A 20,124-nucleotide genomic window follows, 5' to 3' on the forward strand; every position below is an offset into this window, starting at 1 on the left:
CAAGCACATTAAAGAAAGTGCTTAATAAGGCTTCAGAAATGAGGTAATGCAAATTAGGAAGAAGCCCAGCCCCCAGTCCCTTCCTGGCCACACTGCTGGTGTTTGTTGAGGCTGATTGTACCCAAGCCTGGCCACAGGTTTTGATGAGTTGCTCTCCTGGGCCTGCCTTGCTGTTTAATGGGACAGAATTGCAAATTCTATTAAGAAAGGATCTGCTCAGGCCCTTGGAGCTGCCTGTGCCACAGGACCCTGCTGTGCTGGGAACAGTCACTGCCCAGCTCCTCCCCTCTCCCCTTACACGTTTGGCCAAACATCCCATCCCATTCCCCTGTGTGGGAATCAGAAAAGCAGAAACTTCCACAGACACTGAAGGGTTTGATTTGCAGCCTTGGGTTGATGTAAATATACAATACACAGACATTAAACAGAAAAATCATAAACTTATGTTTGTATAGCTGTAAGAATATGCTTTGAATAAGTGAGAAACTGCATTGATAGATGGTGAAGGGTTTCTAGTGTAGGGGTGGGGTTGTATGGAATAAGCTGATGTGGGAAATGGGTTTGTAGAGAATTCTCAGAGCCTGACAGAAGGCTCACATATCTGTATGCAAACCTTGAGATAAATGCTGACTGAGAAATGCCATGGAATAGGACAGACATTGCTGAGAGAGAAATGGAACTAAAAACAACTTCCAAAGGATGGCCTTGCAGATAAGATCAGATATTTTGGAGAAATAGAACTATGGAAGATGAATTTTAGATTATTTGTTTTAAAGCATTTCCAGCATGGTGTGACAAAAGCTGATAGGCCCAGAAATGCTCATAATGTAATTAGGAAATAGTTGGCTTCTGATTGTGATGGTGTGAATTGTAACATCTGTATTGTCTCACCCTTCTCATGAGACTGAAAATGGAATGAAAGTTTTTCAAACACCTCTCAGCTGCCCCATCTCTGGGTCAGAAAAGGGCTTAATCCAACAAACTGGTGCCCTGTGTGAGGACTGAGCTCACAACCTTGAGAGTTTAGAAGTTACAACAGAAGAATTTGTGTGTGTGCATGTGAGACAGAAACCTGCTGGGTAAAAGCATTCACAGTGCAGCAGAAGTGAGTAAAGGTGACAGATTAGAAAAGCAAAATAAAACTTGTGGCATCTATTCATTGGGTTAGAAAGTTCTGCATTGCCTTGTAACAAAGAACTTGTGACTACTTTGGGCTGTGACTGCCTGCTTGCTCCTCTAAAATCTCACTGTCTCTGAGTGATGTTTATCTGAGCCATAAATAGTTCTTAGCCCCAAAATAGTCCCATCCTTTCATAATTAGGGGTGACAATGATACCCCAGGCCTCCAGCCACATTATTGTAATTGCATTTAGGAGAGGCTACAGATAGGTCAGACAAACAAAGGGAATTAGCAAATCAAGGAGAATCACTTGGGAGCCATATTCTCCTGGCCTCTGGAAGCTCTCTCCTGGTCCTTCCACACAGGCCCTCCAGCTTTGGGTCCATTTTCCAAACAGCTGAAGCTTCTGGAAAGTGACATTATCTTTAGAGGGTCTGATCTGTGCCCAGTTGTTACTGGGAGTTGTCACTGGGACCTGAGAGGATGCATTCCCTCCCTCCTAAAGCTCCTCTGTAATATAAAAACTAGAGGGAAGAAAAAGACAGCACTCAGGCAAGTTTGCAAGGTTTCAATAACATAATAGCCTGAAAATCATCAAATTGTCCTTTGCTTCAGGCTTCAGCTGCAGAAACCAAAAGGTGTATTTTTCTTCCTGAAAAACATCTGAAAAATCCTCACTTATGACAGTATTACCATTTTGATATATATCAAACCCAAATAGTTCCTTTCCTTCCCATCACAGTCCCTCCCACAGAGTCTGCAATCAAAACATTTTGGTTATCTTGCCCTATGTGCTATTTGGAAACAGATTTATAGGAGCAGGATTGTGCTGTTGTTCCAATGAATGTTCTTAAGTCAAAATAGTTTGATATTAAACACAGATTACTGCACCTCAGCACCAACCACAGGGTAGATGCTGTGTATTCAACAGGGAAAGCTCAGAAAACTGAGGGGTTTGACTCCCAATCTGACCTGGATGGTTCATCCTATTGAATCCATGGGTTCCATGGTGTTTCTGCTGTTTTTCTGTCTGTAGGATGTTCATGTTTGGATCTCCTTTCCCTGGACACTCTCTCAGCTCAGCAGTGGGGAGCCCCAGCTCCCTAACCCTGGGACAGTGGGACAATGGGACAGTGGGACAGTGGGACAATGGGACACCTGGCCCTGGGACCATGTGCTGCAGGAAGCACTGACCAAGCTGGGCACCCCAAAGAAAGGCTGAGATAACAGGAGTTACTCTGGGGGAGGACAAGCCTGGCTGGAGCAGCCCTGTTTGCTCTGCCCTGTGCTCCTGGCCTGGGGAACTCCAGGGAACACCACAGGGGCTGGTGATCCACATTTGAGGGAAGCCAGAGCCCAGGCAGTGGGAGTGCAGCTGCCTACACTGCAATCAAGCTCCCAACTGCAGGGGAGACACGGCAGCCACTTCAGCAAGGCTCTATTTATACTCTGCCCTTCTGGTAAATTCATTCGTGGGACCACTCATGCAAAATGCATCATGCAAATGAAACTGCTACATTTGGAATTAAGCTTATTTTCATACTCCAGTGAACACGAGTGCCTTAGATTGTTTTTCTTGCTTTTTGCCTTCCTTTTCTCTTCAGGTTGTTTGCCCAGCTGTATCCCCAGAGCACCTCTCTGAGACCTGGGGAGGATGGCAGAGGCTGCTGGGACTTGCAGCCCCAGCTCAGAGAGTCCTGAGCAGCGCTGATGTGGAACTGATGAGAGCCTGGCTGCTGTACAGCACTGCAGCCCTGGAGAAGGCTGCTCCTGCTCACTGCAGCCTCGGAGATAAATTCATGCAGAGCATGGCCAATTGCAGGGGAATGAAGGGAGAGGCTGCTGGCAGCTTGGGAAGGGCCCCCTGATCCCTGCCCTCACCCCAGCAACACAAGGAGCTGAGTGGGGAGGGCTCTGTGTGTGCTGCCCCTGCCTCCATGGGAAGGGACTGGCCCAGCTCTGTGCAGTGAGGGTGCTCTGCCCTCACACAGTGCCATGGTGATCCCTCTCTGGCCATGCAGCTCGGCCCTGCACACGCTCCCCTAGGGCACACACTCCTCTGCAGAGGCCCAGCACACCCTGCTCACATCTCCCAACAGCTGATGTGCTCAGAAGCAAAGAGCTACAGAGACACTGCCAGCTGATGAGGCATGGAGCAGGAGGGGGGCACCACAGGGAGCAGACCTGCAGCACCCCCTCTCCCAAATCCTCCTCCTTCTTTAGCTGTGCACAGCAACCTCCTGCACACCCAGAGGGAGTCTGTCCAGCACTGCTCTGTCCTGGCACTCCCAGATCAGCACTGAGGGGTGCAGGGAGGAAAGATGAATGTGGCCTTTCAGACAGGGATCATCTGCAGGCCCTTCAGAGGAAGAGAGCTGCCAGCGTGGCTGCAGGAGCACAACTCCCACGCAGGGATGAAGCAGCACCCCCCTCCCTGTGTCCCCTCTGCTCTGTGGCAGCACTGCACCAATGACAGGGGATCACCCCTTCCCCCTGCCTCCCTCCCTGCTGTGAAGCTGGAGAAGCTCCCAGTGTCAAACTCTGTCCAGGAACTGCAGCCTGGGCCGAGCCCAGTCTGACACAGCCCGTGGTGTTTGCTGTCAGGGCTCTGCAGTGCACACAGAGTCTGCATTGCAGTCCCAAACTGCAACCAGCAGCAGCCCTGCCCTGCCCTGCCCTGGCAGCACTGCCCCACCCTGGGGAGCCTGTGCCCCACAGGGCACCCAGCTGGGCTGTGCCAGGGCCCAGGACAGCAGCTCAGAAACAGCATCCCTGGAATGGCATTGGAGACAGATGCTGGGGATGGCTGCTCGGTCAAACTACAAGTGAGAGAGGGAAAAACACTGATCTGCTCCTGTCTTGTCATTTTCAAAACAAGTTCAGTACAAAACCGCAAATATACTTCAGTCCTCTTCCAGCAGCTCCTGGAAGGGAAGTCAAGGAACGGGTCCTGTGAGTCTGTGGAGAGCCTGAGCCACCAGCTCACCTCTGCTGAGCCACTCAGAGGAGAGGAGAGGGAAGCAAAGCAACCACGGCACAGGCCAGCACACCTGGAGAGATGTCAGTGCCTGTCAGCCCCTGACTCACTGAGTCACCCCAGAAGGACACTTGTGCTTTGTTCATCTCTCTCTGCACTCCTGCCTGCGCCACAGAGTGAATGAATATCAATTATAAATTATAAATTATAAATCTGAGGGCTCGGGCTGCCTCTCCCCAGCACTGTCCAGTGACATCTCAGAACTCAATGAGGCTCTGCCTGCTCTAAGTGAAGCCCTCACAAAAGGTAGCACCACAAGGATGAAGGCTGAGATTTGTGAAGCATGCCCCAGTGCTCTCTCTCCCTGTGAGTGCTTGGAGGAGGGAAGGGCTCAGCTCTGTCATGAATTAATGTTGTGACAGCTCGCTGCAATCGAGCCATGACTTGCATGGCTGCTTCCCCTTCACATTCCCAGGAGCATGCCCTGCATTAGATCATGCTCTGCAGCAGGCTCTGCTCCAAAGCACAACACAAAGTATGGCGATGAAGATGAAATTGCCCTGACCAGCTTTCCTTGTCCTGAAAATATGCTCCTGACATGTGGAGAGAGATGCAGGGAGCTTTCTCTCTGCTTTGGAGAGCATGAAGACAGGAGAAAAACAGCTGACTTCCAAGCTACTTGCAAGGTTGTGGCTTTACCCACATTATTCCTGACAACTCACCCTGCACCCTGGAATCCCCCCTGGGAGCAGCACAGGGTCCTGGGCTTGTGGGGATCTTGCTTTTCACCAGACCTTTGTCTGCAGATTGCTCTTCCTTCCTTTTTCCCTTAGCAGAGTGTCAGAGAATACAGAAAGCAAGAGGGCTCTAACACATGCCTATGCTTATCTCTTCATTCAAAAGATAAGCACAGAGAAGCAGCAGATGGCAAACAGATGCCACAGGTTCTGCAAATCAGCTGTCTCCAGCCCTTTCCTCAGAGCTGTTCCTGGACCTTTGGGGGCACTGAGAGGGCAAGCCCTCGCTGTCTGGCTGATTGCTCTGTTCACCAGCTCCACAATTCCTGCAAGGGGCCCACCTGTGCCCACCCCCCTGCAGCCCACACAGCATCATCCACGTGGATGCTGGCCCCAGAGCCCACAGCCCACAACCTGCAGGATTCCCAACAAAGCATCAGACATTAGGGGCAGGAAGGAGAAGGAGCACTGAAGGCAAGCAGCTGTGGGAGGGCAGAGCTGGCAGGCAGGGCTGTCTCACCTCCTCCCACTGGTGGATGTAGCGGATGAGGCGGGAGAGGCGCAGCAGGCGCAGCAGGCTCAGGATCTTGGTGAAGCGCACGATGCGCAGCGCCCGCGCCGTCTTGTACACCTCGGAGTCGATGCGCGTCTCCACGATCAGGAAGATGTAGTCCACGGGGATGGAGGAGATAAAATCCACCACAAACCAGCTCTTCAGGTACTTCATCTTGATCCTCTGCGGGTCCAGGATGATCTCGGTGTTGTCCTCCACCACGATGCCTGTCCGGAAGTTGAGGACAAGGTCGATGAGAAAGAACGTGTCCGAAACCACGTTGAAGACAATCCACGGGGTGGTGTTTTCATCCTTGAAGAAAGTGATGCCCACAGGGATGATGATCAGGTTCCCCACCATCAGCAGCAGCATGGTGAGATCCCAGTAAAACCTGGACAGCAAGACAGAGACATGTGAGGTCAGGTCGGGGAGCCCGGGTCAGCTGCACTGATGAACTCATCCATCTCTGCTGTCAGTCATCCCCTGGGCTCTGCTGCACAAGCTGCTAATTGACTAATTAATATCAGAGGAACTCTCCTGCTCTGCCTTCGAGGGCTCACAAAGGAGCTGAGCCAGGGCTGGGCATGCCTGCTTGAACACCTTCCTGGCACCTGGGAGCTGCCTGGGGAGAGACTGAGAAACCTGAGGTTACTACAGGGATTGCTGGGTAAGGAGAGAAGGGCTGGGGAGGCCTCAGAGTCTGTGTGTCAATAAAGCCATGTGGGGTTAAACCACCAGGCTGTGCTCCTGCTGCTTGATCCTGCTTCAGAAGCAGCCAGCACTGAGAGCTCTGGGATCAGGATGGAACTGGAGCCTGTGCTCTCATCTCCAGCCTTCAGTTCAGATTCCTGCCGAGCTCGACTCCAGGAGCTCAGCCCACGCTCTACAGGCTCCCATGTTGTACAGAAACAATCAATAAAGCTTGGAGTCAGTGCCTGGAGATGCCTATTCCATTTCTAAGGACAGTAACACCAACATTTAACTCCTGTTCCATGAAACACAGTCCCCAGGAAGCTTATCTGCACTCCAGTGGTAGCTCAGTGTTATCCAGTGGCCCTTACTGTAACACTCAGTCTGAGTAGAACCCCTAATTTATACCACTGGGATTTTTTAAAGATTTCCCACAGATGCACAGTCAGACAATGTGGTCCCAGCTCTCCCAGGGTGAAACTAAAACCCTTCCCAGTGTCAGAGCTTGCTGAGGAGCCTCTCTGCCCAGCACAGTGGTGCTCCAGGACTCTCCTCATGTGTCACATGTGGATGCTGCTGCACTCTGGACTCACACTGCCAAGATTCCAGCACCCCATGTTGTGCACTATGGGTCAGCTACTCTAATATCATCAGTTATTAATCCAATATTAGTTACAGCAACTCTAATATCACTAGTTACTAATACAATAATCACCCCTTTGTCACAGGAGATGAGCAATCACCTCAACAGCAGTGAGAGCATCAGTGTGACCCTGCACTGACACTGATTTATCAGAGGGAAGTGTTGGGCTGCTGAAGGATGTGCACATCCTGCTCCTTTGTCTAACCCTCTACAGCCAAAATCCCTGAGATGTTTCAGGAGAGCTGGACTTGCTTTAAAAACCCTCAAGCTCTACCTTGGTCAGTGGCAGTTCGGCTGGAACCTGGACCAGGCTGAGCTGCTGCAGAACAGGATTTTCAGAGCAAGGCAACTCCATGGTTTGTTAAACTCTCAGCAGGGAAACCAAAAGGGTAGAATATACCTTAAAAGCCTTCTCTGTCTAGAGCCTCTCTCCCTGGTAAGAACACTTTAAAACACCTAAAAGCATCTTTAAGATTCCAGCCCTTGCCCATGTTCAGACAGGGTCAGCAACCAGCAGCACCCCAGCAATTCTCACAATCATTCAGCAGAGGCTGATGGGAACTGATTTTAGAATAAGCAAAGTTATTCACTAACAAGCTTTCTAAAAATGACCTCAGCTCTCTCCTCCTGGCTTTCAAGGTGCCAGCAATCCCCCCCTCAGTCTGCAGGCAGCACTCAGCAGTGGGATTTGTCCATCTGCCTCCAGGAGCAAGGCTGTGGCACCCAGCAATATGCATTAATATAAATCCGTGTTGTGAGCTTCCTTAATAAGGGCCTGAGATGATGCTGCAGCTTTCCCAGGCAATTAATCTGGATAATCACACAATAGCAGGAAGTCTGGAAGCAGTGTGTGCATTATTACTGAAAATAAATAACCTCCCAGCCATCCTTCATTTCCCTTAGGGAATACACAAGGAGATAGGCCCAGAGAAAATGAGTTTTCCCAAGTTTCAAATTAATGGCATGAGCCTGGCACAGCCAGGTTTGCAGTGCTGGGAAGGTAAGTGCCTTTCTTCTGAGATCTTTGCATTTTTGTGCCTCTTTTTTGGGCTGGGTGGTGATTTCTACACTTGGGATCATGGCTAGCAGTGGCAGGATGGCTCCCAGCTCAAGGAAGATGTTTTGCACACACACAAGGCCAGTGAAACGCTTTCCCTTGACTGCAGCACCCCTGCCAGCCCAGCCTCTCCCTGCCCAGTGCACTCAGCTGTCCTGCATCCTCACCTGCAGCACTTCCTGAGCTCCCAGGGTGTGCAGTGTGGGCAGGGGAGACTCCTGAGCCCCACGGCCACGTGTCCCTCACAGCACAGCTCTCCTCAGGGCTGCATGCTGACTCCACCTTATTGTCACAGCCCCTCAGCTCTGACCTTTAAGCCACCACTTAAAACCAGAGAAGGGAAACTTCTGTGCGCAGTGATCCCTCTAATAAAGGTGTCAGACAACCTTGGGGCTGTATGAAGGAGGCAGAAAAAGCTGGGACACACCAAGAATTTGGCCTGCACACCAACTGCAGCACCTGCCTTTCCAATGTGAACTGCCTGGCAGTTCAAATTCCCCTGTTAAGATTTGCAGAGCTCCCGCACATTTCCATTTCACCCACATAGGAAGCAGGATCTGCTCAGGGTGGCATCAGTGCATTTAGACTTAATTAGACTCTGTGGGCCTGCAACACCTCAGAGGGCTGATACCATCCAAGTGTCATTTTGCATTTGCTCCCAGGAACATCTTTCCCCTCCCTGTAAATTACTGGCCACAATGACTAACAGTGCATGTGATGTATGGAAGGGCAAGCACCAGCTATTAATAACCCATGTTTTCTGCATTTCTGTTGTTCCTTTCACCCAGGGATTCCACGGAGCTGACAGTGATGAAATTGGCTGTGCTGCACCCAGGAGAGGCAGAGTTATTATCCCTGCCTTGCACACAGAGGAGCCACATGGCAAAGTGAGGAGTGTGGGGTTTGTCCATGGAAGGCTGAGGCTAAGCAAGGCTTAGGACCTGAATCTGATTTTTGAGCCTAAGCAGATGTGAAGCCATTGGTATGGCTTGCAAAAGAGCCTTAACAGAGATGCATCTCTGGGATGTCTGATATCCTGTCTTCTTCTCACTTCTCTTCCTGTTTCCAAAAGCCTACATGAAAAATTAATAAATATGAATGTATTGTTTTATTACAGTTGACTCAGTGCAACTGAGCAGCTCAGAGCACAGGGAACAGACAGCACTATATAAACCAGATGTCTTGTTCAAACACCCTTGGTTTTTATACTCCATCCTACTCTCTGCACACTCCTTGGATCTGAAAATCACATTTTAACATGCACCACTACCTCAGATCTCTTAATTCCTGATGTATTATTTAAACAGAATGTATCTAAGAATTATTGTGGCACAGACACTTCAGGAATATGTGCTCCTTAAGCACTGCTGTGTCACTCAGCTGATGTGACAGCCTGTACACTCTGTAGGTATTGGTTTGTGGGTTTGGAATGCTGGACCATCTTTCTGCTCTGCCTAGAGCACACTGTGACAGCAGGCTGGGATATTGCTTTTGGAAGTCATTCTTTACAATTAAATGAAATTTCCTTTTTCATTCCGTGGTGCAGTGTGGGCAATTCTAGAGCATGAGCTCAGGAAGTGAGGAATTGGAGAGAAAGCAGTGAATCCCAGAGGTGAGAGACTCAGCAGCACCACTGGCTCACAACAGCACTGAAACCCTGGGCATTTGTGGCTTCTGAACTGTTCTGGCTCCACAGTGCTTGCACAGTCCAGAGAAAATGGACTTGAGTGGCCTCACCTCTAAATTAACAAAGCTTTTTGGGGTTTTCAGCTCCTGCTGAAGGGCAGCCAGCTCAGGGCTGAAGCACAAACAACAATGCACCTGCCCGCCAGTGCCAGGGGCCAGGAGATTCTCCCCAGCACTGGAACTGAGCTCCCAGCCCGTGGCCAGCCCTGCTGACCTCCCAAGAACAGCTCTTTAATGAGCACAGCTCGTTCAAAGCAAGCCCAAAGCCAAGGCCAGCTCTGTCCCAAGGCTCGGGGCTGACTCCAGAAGGAGAGTGCCACCTACTGAGTCCCACCCGGAATCTCCATCCCCTGCCGGTGGGGACCAAGCGCTGCTAAATCCCTTCTGAGCTGCTGGAAACCCTCTCCCCGGGGTGGCAGCTGCCTTTCCTGGCTCTGGAATGCAGCTGGATCAGGGGGCCTGGCAGGAAAGAGATCGTGCTGCAGCTCCCAGGAGGGCTCTGGGGCTGGAAACAGAAATCACCTTCTGGAAAGAGCTTTAGGGTGTGGTTATTAATTGTTGTGGTGTTGTTGGTTTTAGGACAAGGTGAGAGATGAGAATTGATTCTAAGTTCTCAGAAAGTTGATATATTATATTATATTATATTATATTATATTATATTATATTATATTATATTATATTATATTATATTATATTATATTATATTATATTATATTATATTATATTATATTTATATTATATATATTATATTATATCATATCATATCATATTGATATACTAAACTATACTAAAGAAAGAGAAAGGATCCATTAGAAGGCTAGACAAGAATGGTAATAAAAAAACTGTGACTGACCAGAGTCCCAACACAGCTGGACTGGTATTAGTTATTAATTAAAAACAATTCACATGCTGGGTAAACAATTCTCCAAATCACATTCCAGAGAAGCAAAACATGGAGAAGCTGAAGCTTCCCAGCTTTCCAGGAGAAGAAATCCTGGCAAAGGGATTTTTCAGAAAATACCACAGTGACATTAGGGGAGGTGAGGGTGCCTGGAGCCACAGTGGGAGCAAAGTTGACTCCAGGAACAGCCACTCACAGAGACAGCTGAACAGAGAGAGCAAGAGAAAAGCATGAGGAGATCCCTGGCTGCCTCTGGAAGCATCACTTCTGCCAGATAGGAGCAGGCTGCTTCTGCTGGAGAGTTACAGACTTTGCTCTGCCCCAGAGATAAACAGGGTGATTCACTGCTCCTGAACACACTAAAGGACATTTAACCAGCTCTGAGTCCAGCAATTCCCTGGTGGGAGGAATTAATTTATTTATAGACAGTTTACTCAAAGACCTGTGCACTTGGAAACTTCTTTGCCATGAATCCTCACCAGAAAAAGAGTCAAACGAGTTACAAAAATATTCTGAGTGCTGTGTAATGGGAAAGGACCCAGCTAAAGGAAAAGACAAACAGTTTTAATTCCTTCTGACCGCTCTATGCAAATACTCTGCCATCCTGACTAAAGCCCCTGGGAGCACTGCTAATTAACCATGCATTGTGACAGCACAGGAGAGAGCCTGCTGGGTGCCAGCCTCCTCCAGACTGCCCTGCATGCCTGCATCTCCTGGATGTGTGCTTCTCCTGGATGTGTGCATCTCCTGGATGCCTGCTTCTCCTGGATGCGTGCTTCTCCTGGATGTGTGCATCTCCTGGATGTGTGCTTCTCCTGGATGTGTGTTTCTCCTGGATGCCTGCATCTCCTGGATGCCTCCTTCTCCTGGATCTTTGCATCTCCTGGATCTCTGCATCTCCTGGATGTGTGCTTCTCCTGGATCACTGCTTCTCCTGGATCTCTGCTTCTCCTGGATCCCTGCTTCTCCTGGATCTCTGCTTCTCCTGGATGCCTGCTTCTCCTGGACCTCTGCATCTCCTGGATGCCTGCATCTCCTGCATCTTTGCATCTCCTGGATCTCTTCATCTCCTGGATCACTGCTTCTCCTGGATGCCTGCATCTCCTGCATGCCGCTGGCTCCTGGATGTCTCTCACTTGATGCCCAATCCCAGGGCACTGCCCGGCTGAGATTAGCTGCTGGGATGGCGCACCAGCTACCTCCTCCTGGTGTGCTCCTGCACCTCCTCCAGGATGCTGCATTCTTCCTGGTCCTTGCTTCTCCTGGATGCAGCTCTCGGGATGGATGGATTGCATGATGGTGGGATGGATGCATCTTGGATGATGGGATGATGGATGCCATTTGGACGCGACTAGACTCCCTGGAGCTCATCCTCTGCAGCCTTGATCTCATGGGGGAATGGGACACACATCCCTGGTTACTGTTGGAGTGATCCCTGCACAACCGGTGTGGGCCCGGCAGCACTTGATTGGATCCCAACAGTGCTGGCTGTCCTGACAGAAGCTGCATGGAAAGGTCAGCTCGCAGCCACCCCAGTGCAGACAGTGCACAGCTCAAGTGTTCTGTCACTTGAGCTTTTGAACGATTCGCATTAGTCTTCAATTCTACATATGAAAAGTGTGCTCACCCTGATTTCTCCTTCTGAGCAGTGGCACACAATTCCAAACCACTGTTTTTTTCTCAAATTTATGAACCAACCATTTATTAGAACATCTCATATTATTACCTTAAAATATAATTACATGGATTTTGGTAAGTGGAAAATTAAGGAAGCTATTGCTTATGTAATACTTGGAGATGGCATTTGCAGTCCAAGCAAGGAAGTATTTCCATTGCTTCTCTATCATTAATTTTTAAATCTAACACTACATTATTAAACAATAATCAACACCCTACATTTTTCAAAGTAATGTCCAAACATTAATTAAATCCCAGCAGATATAATTAGGAAGGTATTATCATCCTATATTACAGATAGACTATGAGATACCAAAGATTAAAGAAACTCATTCAGAGGTAGAAGCACCACCCAGCAAATGTGGTTGTCTAGACTCAGGAGAGGTTTCCAGCCATGTTATAATCTATAATTTGATCAGTAGCAGCAAAGGGGAAATTTCTTCTCTTTTCTACTGTAAAAGTATAAATATACACATTACTTAGAGGTATTTTTATTCCAGCAGTAATAGCTGACAATTTGCAAACACCACGTTTGAGGCACTGATGGATTTAAGCAATTATCAGTGGGTACATTGTGAGTGCTGCCCTGTCTTTAACTCACAGAACACAGGGCACTCTGTCAGCCTGAGCTGCTGCCTCTGCTCTGCACCCTCTGCTGCCAGGCTGCTGCAGGGATGGGGAGCTGCTGGCATCTGGGGGCCCTGGGTGCACAGCTGGCTCTGTGTGAGCCTCAGCAAAGCCTGCAAGGCCAAGGGCTGGTGCTGGGCAAGCCCTGGGATCAGTCCAGGCTGGGGATGAAGGGATTGAGAGCAGCCCTGGGCCAAAGGGACCTGGGGGTGCTGGGGGTGAGAGCTGGGAATGACCCAGCCCTGAGTGCCCCCCTGCCCTGGGCTGATCCCCCTCTGCCCCTCAGGTGAGACCCCACCTGCAGAGCTGCCCCAGCACAGGGAGGACACAGAGCTGCTGCAGAGAGCCCAGAGGAGGCCACGGAGATGCTCTGAGGGTGGAGCCCCTCTGCTCTGGAGCCAGGCTGGGAGAGCTGGGGGTGCTCACCTGGACAGGAGAAGGCTCCAGGGAAACCTCAGAGCCCCTGCAGGGCCTGAAGGGGCTCCAGGAGAGCTGGAGAGGGACTGGGGACAAGGGATGGAGGGACAGCACACAGGGAATGGCTCCCACTGCCATTGGGCAGGGATGGATGGGATATTGGGGAGGAATTCCTGGCTGGGAGGGTGGGCAGGCCCTGGCACAGGGTGCCCAGAGCAGCTGGAGCTGCCCTTGATCTCTGGCAGTGCCCAAGGCCAGGCCGGATGGGACTTGGAGCAGCCTGGGACAGTGGAAGGTGTCCCTGCCATGGCAGGGGTGGCACTGGGTGACCTTTAAGGTCCCTTCCAACCCAAGTCATTCTATGGATCCACGTGACAGTGAATTTTGCTGGAGAATTCTGAAGAACTGAGGGCCAGGAAAGCAGAGCTAATCCCAAAGACAATCCACCAAGCAGTGGGTTTGCCTGAGCAAGGGAACAGCTCAGTGTTCAGGGTGCTTCATTAAGCATTCCCTCAGGAGAGATGGCAACACCTTCCCCTCGTGTGGGCTCTGTGGGGAGGCAGAACAGCCCCATGTGGGACACTCAGCAGTGCCCAGGGAGCTGCCAGAGGAGCCCCCAGAAGCTGCTGCTGACTGTCCTTGACAGAAACTCCAATCACTGAGACACAAACACTTCCCTGGCCTCCATCTCCGTTTGAAAGAGGCTTTATGAATCAGCCAAGACAGACAGTCCTGACCTTCAGCGACTTTGCTGGAACATCTTCCTTGTGTTTGCTGCTTCCCTGCCTCAGAAAACCCCTCACTTTGCATTATCTTTGTGCTCAAGTGCACCAGTCAACAACCACACCCACATGAAGTGGTTTCAAGCATGTGAAAAGCCATGGAAGGGATGCTGCCACCCCTGCTCAGAAGTGTGTGCTCACTTCCAGCCAGGTGGGAAGTGAGGATGGGACTGAAGTGCCACGGCCAGGACAGCAGCACCCCAGCTGTGAGGGGATCCTCTGAGGGTGAGTGAGCTCACAGCCTAAGCTCAGTTCCAAGGATTGAGCACACCACATTTGCAGAAAAGCTCCTGGAGGCTGGAGTGCTGCTGCCTGCCTTGCATCTGTCCTGGGATAATGAGGCTCCATCCAATCTGTGAGGTCCTAACCCTGCAAGGGGCTCCACAGCACCTGGATAAGCATTTCCCAGGATTTATGTTCAATTTGATGAACACCTGCTCCCAGTCCTGGCTCTGCAGAGAAACTGGAGCACCCAGAGCCAAGGTGCTCCTGCACTTTCATTCCCAGTCACTCTGAACCACACCCATGGCACAAAGTCCCCGTGGATTTGGCCCCATGGAGCCACTGCCCACTGTCCCCAGCTCCTGCTGCCTTCCTGCCTTGCAGCTACCAGCTAACAAATTAAAGCCTATCTTAAATCTATACTTAGAAGCCAATCTTCCCAGAAAAGTAAAAATAAACAAGATTTCATTTCTCTCTCAGAACCAGAGATAGCCACAAGAGACTCGGTTTGTTCCGGCTCTAAATTTGGAGCACGGAGGCCAATAGAGCACACATCCCATTTCTGACTAAAGCAGCATTATTAATATTTTCTCACTTGCTTGGACACAGCTATTAATATCTCATGGAGAATTCCCCTGCAACAAGCTGCAGAAGCAGTGAAATTTTTATGGTACTACTCCTAGGAAAGCTCATCCCCTCTCTGCGTGCAGGCCCAAAGGAGCAGCATTTACACACTGAACCCAGACAATTTATTGTTGTTCTCACAGCACCTCCGAGGTGAGCACGGATATAAATTGTCCTGCAGAGGGAATTCACTGCAGCAGGGGCTGGAGACACCATCTGAGGATGGAATGGTGCAGATTCACTGGGAGGTTTACAGGATTCCTTGGGAAGGGAAGCAGGGCAGTGCAGCCACCATCAGCCCCATGTCCAGAGGACTCCTGTCCCCGTGGAAGCTCAGACAGTTTTGGTCACAGCATGGCACAAAGCAGGTTCCACTCCATGGCTGGCTCACTGTCAGAACCCAGGACATCCCTCTGGCTGTCCTGGATGGCTCCAGCCCCTGCCAGGGGGCTCAGAGACCTTGGCACAGAGCCCAAGACACCTGGGACTTTGATTATGACCCATGGAGCAAATTACCACCTATACATGGAGAATTACAAGTCAAGAGAGTTGAAGTAGAATAATAGTTTGTCACTGGGTGAGAAGTAAATTTTTGGGTTTTGGAATGGGAGGGCTTGGGGTCCCAAGATGGAGGAATTTGGGTGTGCCCAGTCCTTCTTCTTTCTTCTTCTTCTTGGCCTCCATGTTCCAGGTGATGGTGGCACTTTTGGATTGGTTTAAGGTAGAAGCTCACTGCCTAACACAGGTGATAGGTATTGGGAAGTTATTGTAAATAATGCACATGTAGTTTTGAGTATAAAAGACAACACTGCCTGAGGGTGGTCAGTGTGCCTCTGTCTGACCTGCTGAGAGGACCTCAGCAGGCCAGAGAAAGAATTTTACAGATAAGAAACAATAAACAACCTTGAGAGCTACAGCTGAGGAATCCTGACTCCTTCTTCGACTGCCAGGCTGGGAGAAGAGACTGGTACATATCTTGGGGTCACTCTGAGCAGCAGAAATCCTGAGAGCTCACCAAACCCCACCAGAAGGAAGGAGCCTCCCACCCCACACCCTCCATGGGTAGAGAACCCAGCACCATTCTGGGTGCAGCACTGAAAAAAGCTGCAGGGCCAGCACAGAGCAGAGTTAACCTCTCTCCATGCCCCACCCCACTGCACTCACAAACATTTGTGGATTCCCCTCTCTCTGCCCACCTGCAGCTGCATCCCAGGGGTCTCCAAGGTGTTGGATGTGCACTGATTGCAGAGTTCCCAGAATAAATTATGCATCATCTGTCACCTCAGGGCCTGGCAATTCTGCATTGTTTGATCTCCTGAAATCTCCTGCTTGTATGAATATGGAAAAGTTCCTCTTTGTTTGCTGCCCATTGATCCACACATTGACCCTTCTCCTGTGTGCATTTCTCTCTGATGATTTAATAAGGAAAAAGACCAATAAAGTGAGGAAGGGAAGGAAGCCCCTTCAGGGGGACCTATTGCCATGGAAACATGCCATATGTTGCTGTTGTAGAGAAGGGATGGATCAATAAGGGCTGCAGCCTCCAAGCCATCACAACATGCTGTGGAATGTGAAGGATTAAAGCCTAAAGACATGCATAAGCTGTGACATGATGAAGTTCAGGCCCTGGCCCATGTCCACCATCCATGAGTCAAAGCCCAGGCAGGCAGGATCTGCACCAGGGAGCTCTGAGCTGTCAGAGAGCAGCAGGACTGGGGAAGGGCTTGGTTTGTACACAGGGACAGGAAGGAAAATGATTGTCTATAGATGCTGTACATTTCTATCATATCTATCCTATCATCACAGAATCAGAGTGGTTTGGCTGAAGGGTCCTTACAGCCCACCCTGCCATGGGCAGGGACACTTTCCACCATGCCAGGGTCCTCCAAGCTGGCCTTGGGCACTGCCAGGGATGCAGGAGCATCCACAGCTGCTCTGGGCACCTGTGCCAGGGCCTGCCCACCCTCCCAGGGAGGAATTCCTTCCCAATATCCCATCTAACCCTGTCCTGTCCCTCTATCCCTTGTCCAAAGTCTCTCTCCACCTCTCCTGTCAGCTCCTTCAGGCCCTGCAAGGCCACAGTGAGGTCACCCAAAGCTCCTCCTCTCCGGGTGGACAATCCCAGCTCTCCCAGCAGAGCTGCTCCATCTCTCTGGTGCCTCCTCTGGGCTCCTCCTGTGCTGGCCCCAGGGCTGGGGCAGCTCTGCAGGTGGGGTCTCACCTGAGAGGGGCAGAGGGGCACAATCCCAGGGCTCAGCCCAGGGCAGGGGGCTCTGGGGATGTCTCAGCTCAGAGCTGCTCCAAGAGGGGCACAGGACACACGTCACCCACACCAGGGACCTTCCACACTCATCTCCTTGGGAAGTCACAGGGATGACAGGCTGGCTTCTAAACTGTTTTGTGTTGACATGTCTGTCTTGACATAATTTGGGTTTATGTGAGCTGAGGATGTCACTCTCACCACTAGGAAGCCAAATTTACTAAAATTAAACACCAAAATAAGGCAGAGAAATGACATGAGTCACACAACTAGGTAAGAATCCCAGTTTGGGGAGTGGGGGGTGTGGAGGGGACACTGCAGTGCTTTCTGCCTTGCACTGACATATTTATGCCCTCATGCTCTGCAGCTGTCCCCAAGGAAGTGACAAACCCTGCTAAGTCATCTGCCAGCTGAGAACAAGACTTGCCACCACCCAAGATGCTGAAACTGCTCCTCCTGGGCATTGCTGGGACTCACAGGCCCCCCACAGGAAACTGGGGTCCCTTAATGCAGGGATGGATGGGATACTGGGAAGGAATTGTTCCCTGGCAGGGTGGGCAGGCCCTGGCACAGCTGTGGCTGCCCCTGGATCCCAGGCCAGGCTGGACAGGGCTTGGAGCACCCTGGGACAGTGGGAGGTGTCCCTGCCATGGCAGGGGTGGAATGGGATGAGCTTTAAGGCCCTTTCTAAGCCAAACCATTCTGGGATTCTGTGATCATTCCAACACCCAGGCTCTCCTCAAGACTCCAGAGCCCAGGCTTGGGATACCTGCCATAACCTCTGAAGCACTGCAGCACCAGGGAACTCACCCAGGTACCACATCTGTGTGTGTGCCCAGCTGAGCCCTGGGCCAGTCACATTTCCCACAAGGAAAGCCCAGAAAGCACCAGGAGAGCTCCCAGTGCCTGAGGATGGATCAAAGCTGAAGCTGCTGTTGAGCTGCATGATTTACTCAGCTCTGCTCCCAGGCACACGTGCTCCCTCAGCCTCTCTCCAGCTTGCACAGCTCCCAGGATTTATGTCTGAGACAGGCAACAGCATCTGCCAGAGCTCAGTCCGTGCACACATCCCTGCTGGGTGAGCTCTGGCCATGCCAGATGGGGCAGGGACACAACTCAGACCTCTGTCCTGGCTCATGGCAGCACAGGAATGCTCAAAGCTGCCAGAAAAGGTGACAGAAAGCAGTTTGGGGTTTCCAATGGTCTGCTGGAATGATCACACTCAAAGCTGCCTCCCTGTAAAGGCTCCAAAGTTCCTAAAGCACATGTTCAGTGAGGACAGGGAAGCCAGAGTGACAGGAGGTGCTGGCTGCTGTCACCCCTGGCAAGGACAGCTCCCCTCAGCCCTGAGGGTTACACAGCACAGCTGAAGCACCCCTGCAGGAGAGGGGGCACTCCTGGGCAAATCCCTTCTTTCCCAGTGTGGCTTTGGGGTCAAACACACTCTGGCCAACAAGGATGGCCAGGTTTTAATGGGGATTTTCTGCTCCCAGTGAATATGGCTGAAGTCCTGGAGGCAGTGCCTAAGGTGCAATGTTTGAAGAGCATGGAATGGAGTGGATGGATGGATGGATGGATGGATGGATGGATGGATGGATGGATGGATGGATGGATGGATGGATGGATGGATGGATGGATGGATGGATGGATGGATGGAGCACATACTAGGCTGTATTTCGGACCTTCAGCTCCTCATCATCCACAACACTTTCTGGGAATCCTCCCTGGTTTAGGATTTCCCACCCTTTAGCCCTGGTGGGCAATGTCCCTGCTGGCACCACTGCTCCAGACAAGGCTCACACCCAGTGGTGCCAGAGCCTCTTGCCAGGGGGAAGGAGTGGGGTGGAAGGAGTGAGGCACCTGACAAGGTAACAAGGCACTGCCTGTGTGTACTTCAGCTTCCAGAGCACAAAATGCTTCTCCTGCCCAGCTCTCCTGCTGCTCACATCAGACTCTTGTTTGTAATGAGTTATTCAGGCTGCAATGGAGCACAATGAATCCTCAAAAAGACTAATGCTTCTGGGATCTTGGGGCTATTCAGGTAGCCCAGACCCCAGACAAGAGATGAATCACCTTCTAAAAATGCAGCAGTTAAGAAAAAAATAAAAAAGTCCAATTGCTTCTGATTATTTTCAGTCTCAGAAGAAACATACTGTACTGAGGCTGTGCTTACCTAAGGCATCCACGTGAATCCACTATCCCTCCCCCTGGAATGGCTGCTGAATTAATTACTGCCTTCCTGAGGCACTGAGGAGCTCCCCAGGGACTGGCTCCCTTTTGACCTCAAAGCTTTTTAGGGCAGGTGCCTGAGTGTCCCCACCAGCTGGGAAACTGAGGCACAGAGGGGTGGAGATTGCAGAGGCCTCACTCCCATAGAAGGGAGAGGAGAGGGCAGGAATTCTGCATCCAATGCAGAGTGTGAAGGGCACTCAGCTCTGAGCTTCACATTCCCAAAGCTCCTGCAGGTCCTGAGGAACTGGGACTGTCCCTCCTGATGCTGCTGGGCTGGGCTGAGTGGAGTGAGGGAACCCAGCAGGAACTGAGGGGCAGGAGCAGGGCTGGGACAGCAGAATGAAAAACTCAGGCAGTGGATGTGTGAAATGCATCCTCCCCAAAAAGGACATCACACACCTGACACAGAGGATGCTCTGAATCACAACATAAAGAATTCAGTGGCCACATTCAGGATATTTAAGGTCTTTCCCCTCCTGTCAGGAGGAAATTGGGCATTTCCCTGCCTGTGGCATGGAATGTGCACACACACTCCTGGGAAGGAGCATGGAGTGTGTGTGGGGATCAGGCACTTCCACCCAGCACCTCCCTGTCCCCTGCCAACACCTGGGGTGCTGCTGCATCTCTCCTGCTCTTCCCAGGACACTGCAAACTTTCTGATTTGTGGTGTGCTGGGGATCCCCAGGGGTTTCTCCTCTGTCAAACCTGGCAGGGCCTGTGACCCACAGAGCCCTCTCCAGCCATGTGCTGCCATCGAGAGACCTTCCAGAGCAGGCTGGAGCTGCAGCCTCTTCTCTCACCAGCATAAGGGGGGCTCTGCAAACTTGCTGTGACCCTGCTGCTCCTGCAACACAGAGTGCCAGGGACAGGCAGACAAACAGTGATTGGCACCACGAAAAATGCTCAGATAAATCTTTCC

At 50.9% G+C, this 20,124-nt stretch overlaps 1 protein-coding gene across 1 annotated transcript in view; it reads right to left on the reverse strand.

Annotated features, from left to right (window-relative positions):
* Window positions 1-20,124, reverse strand: part of HCN4 (hyperpolarization activated cyclic nucleotide gated potassium channel 4) — a 106,337-nt gene that overhangs the window by 69,495 nt on the left and 16,718 nt on the right. Inside the window, exon 2 of the mRNA XM_064722202.1 lies at window positions 5,355-5,778. Coding sequence (XP_064578272.1) covers window positions 5,355-5,778 — 424 coding nt within the window. The remainder of the gene's footprint in view (window positions 1-5,354; window positions 5,779-20,124) is intronic.

The sequence above is a fragment of the Zonotrichia leucophrys genome, chromosome 10 (genome assembly GCF_028769735.1).
Source record: "Zonotrichia leucophrys gambelii isolate GWCS_2022_RI chromosome 10, RI_Zleu_2.0, whole genome shotgun sequence".
NCBI classification, from domain to species: domain Eukaryota; kingdom Metazoa; phylum Chordata; class Aves; order Passeriformes; family Passerellidae; genus Zonotrichia; species Zonotrichia leucophrys.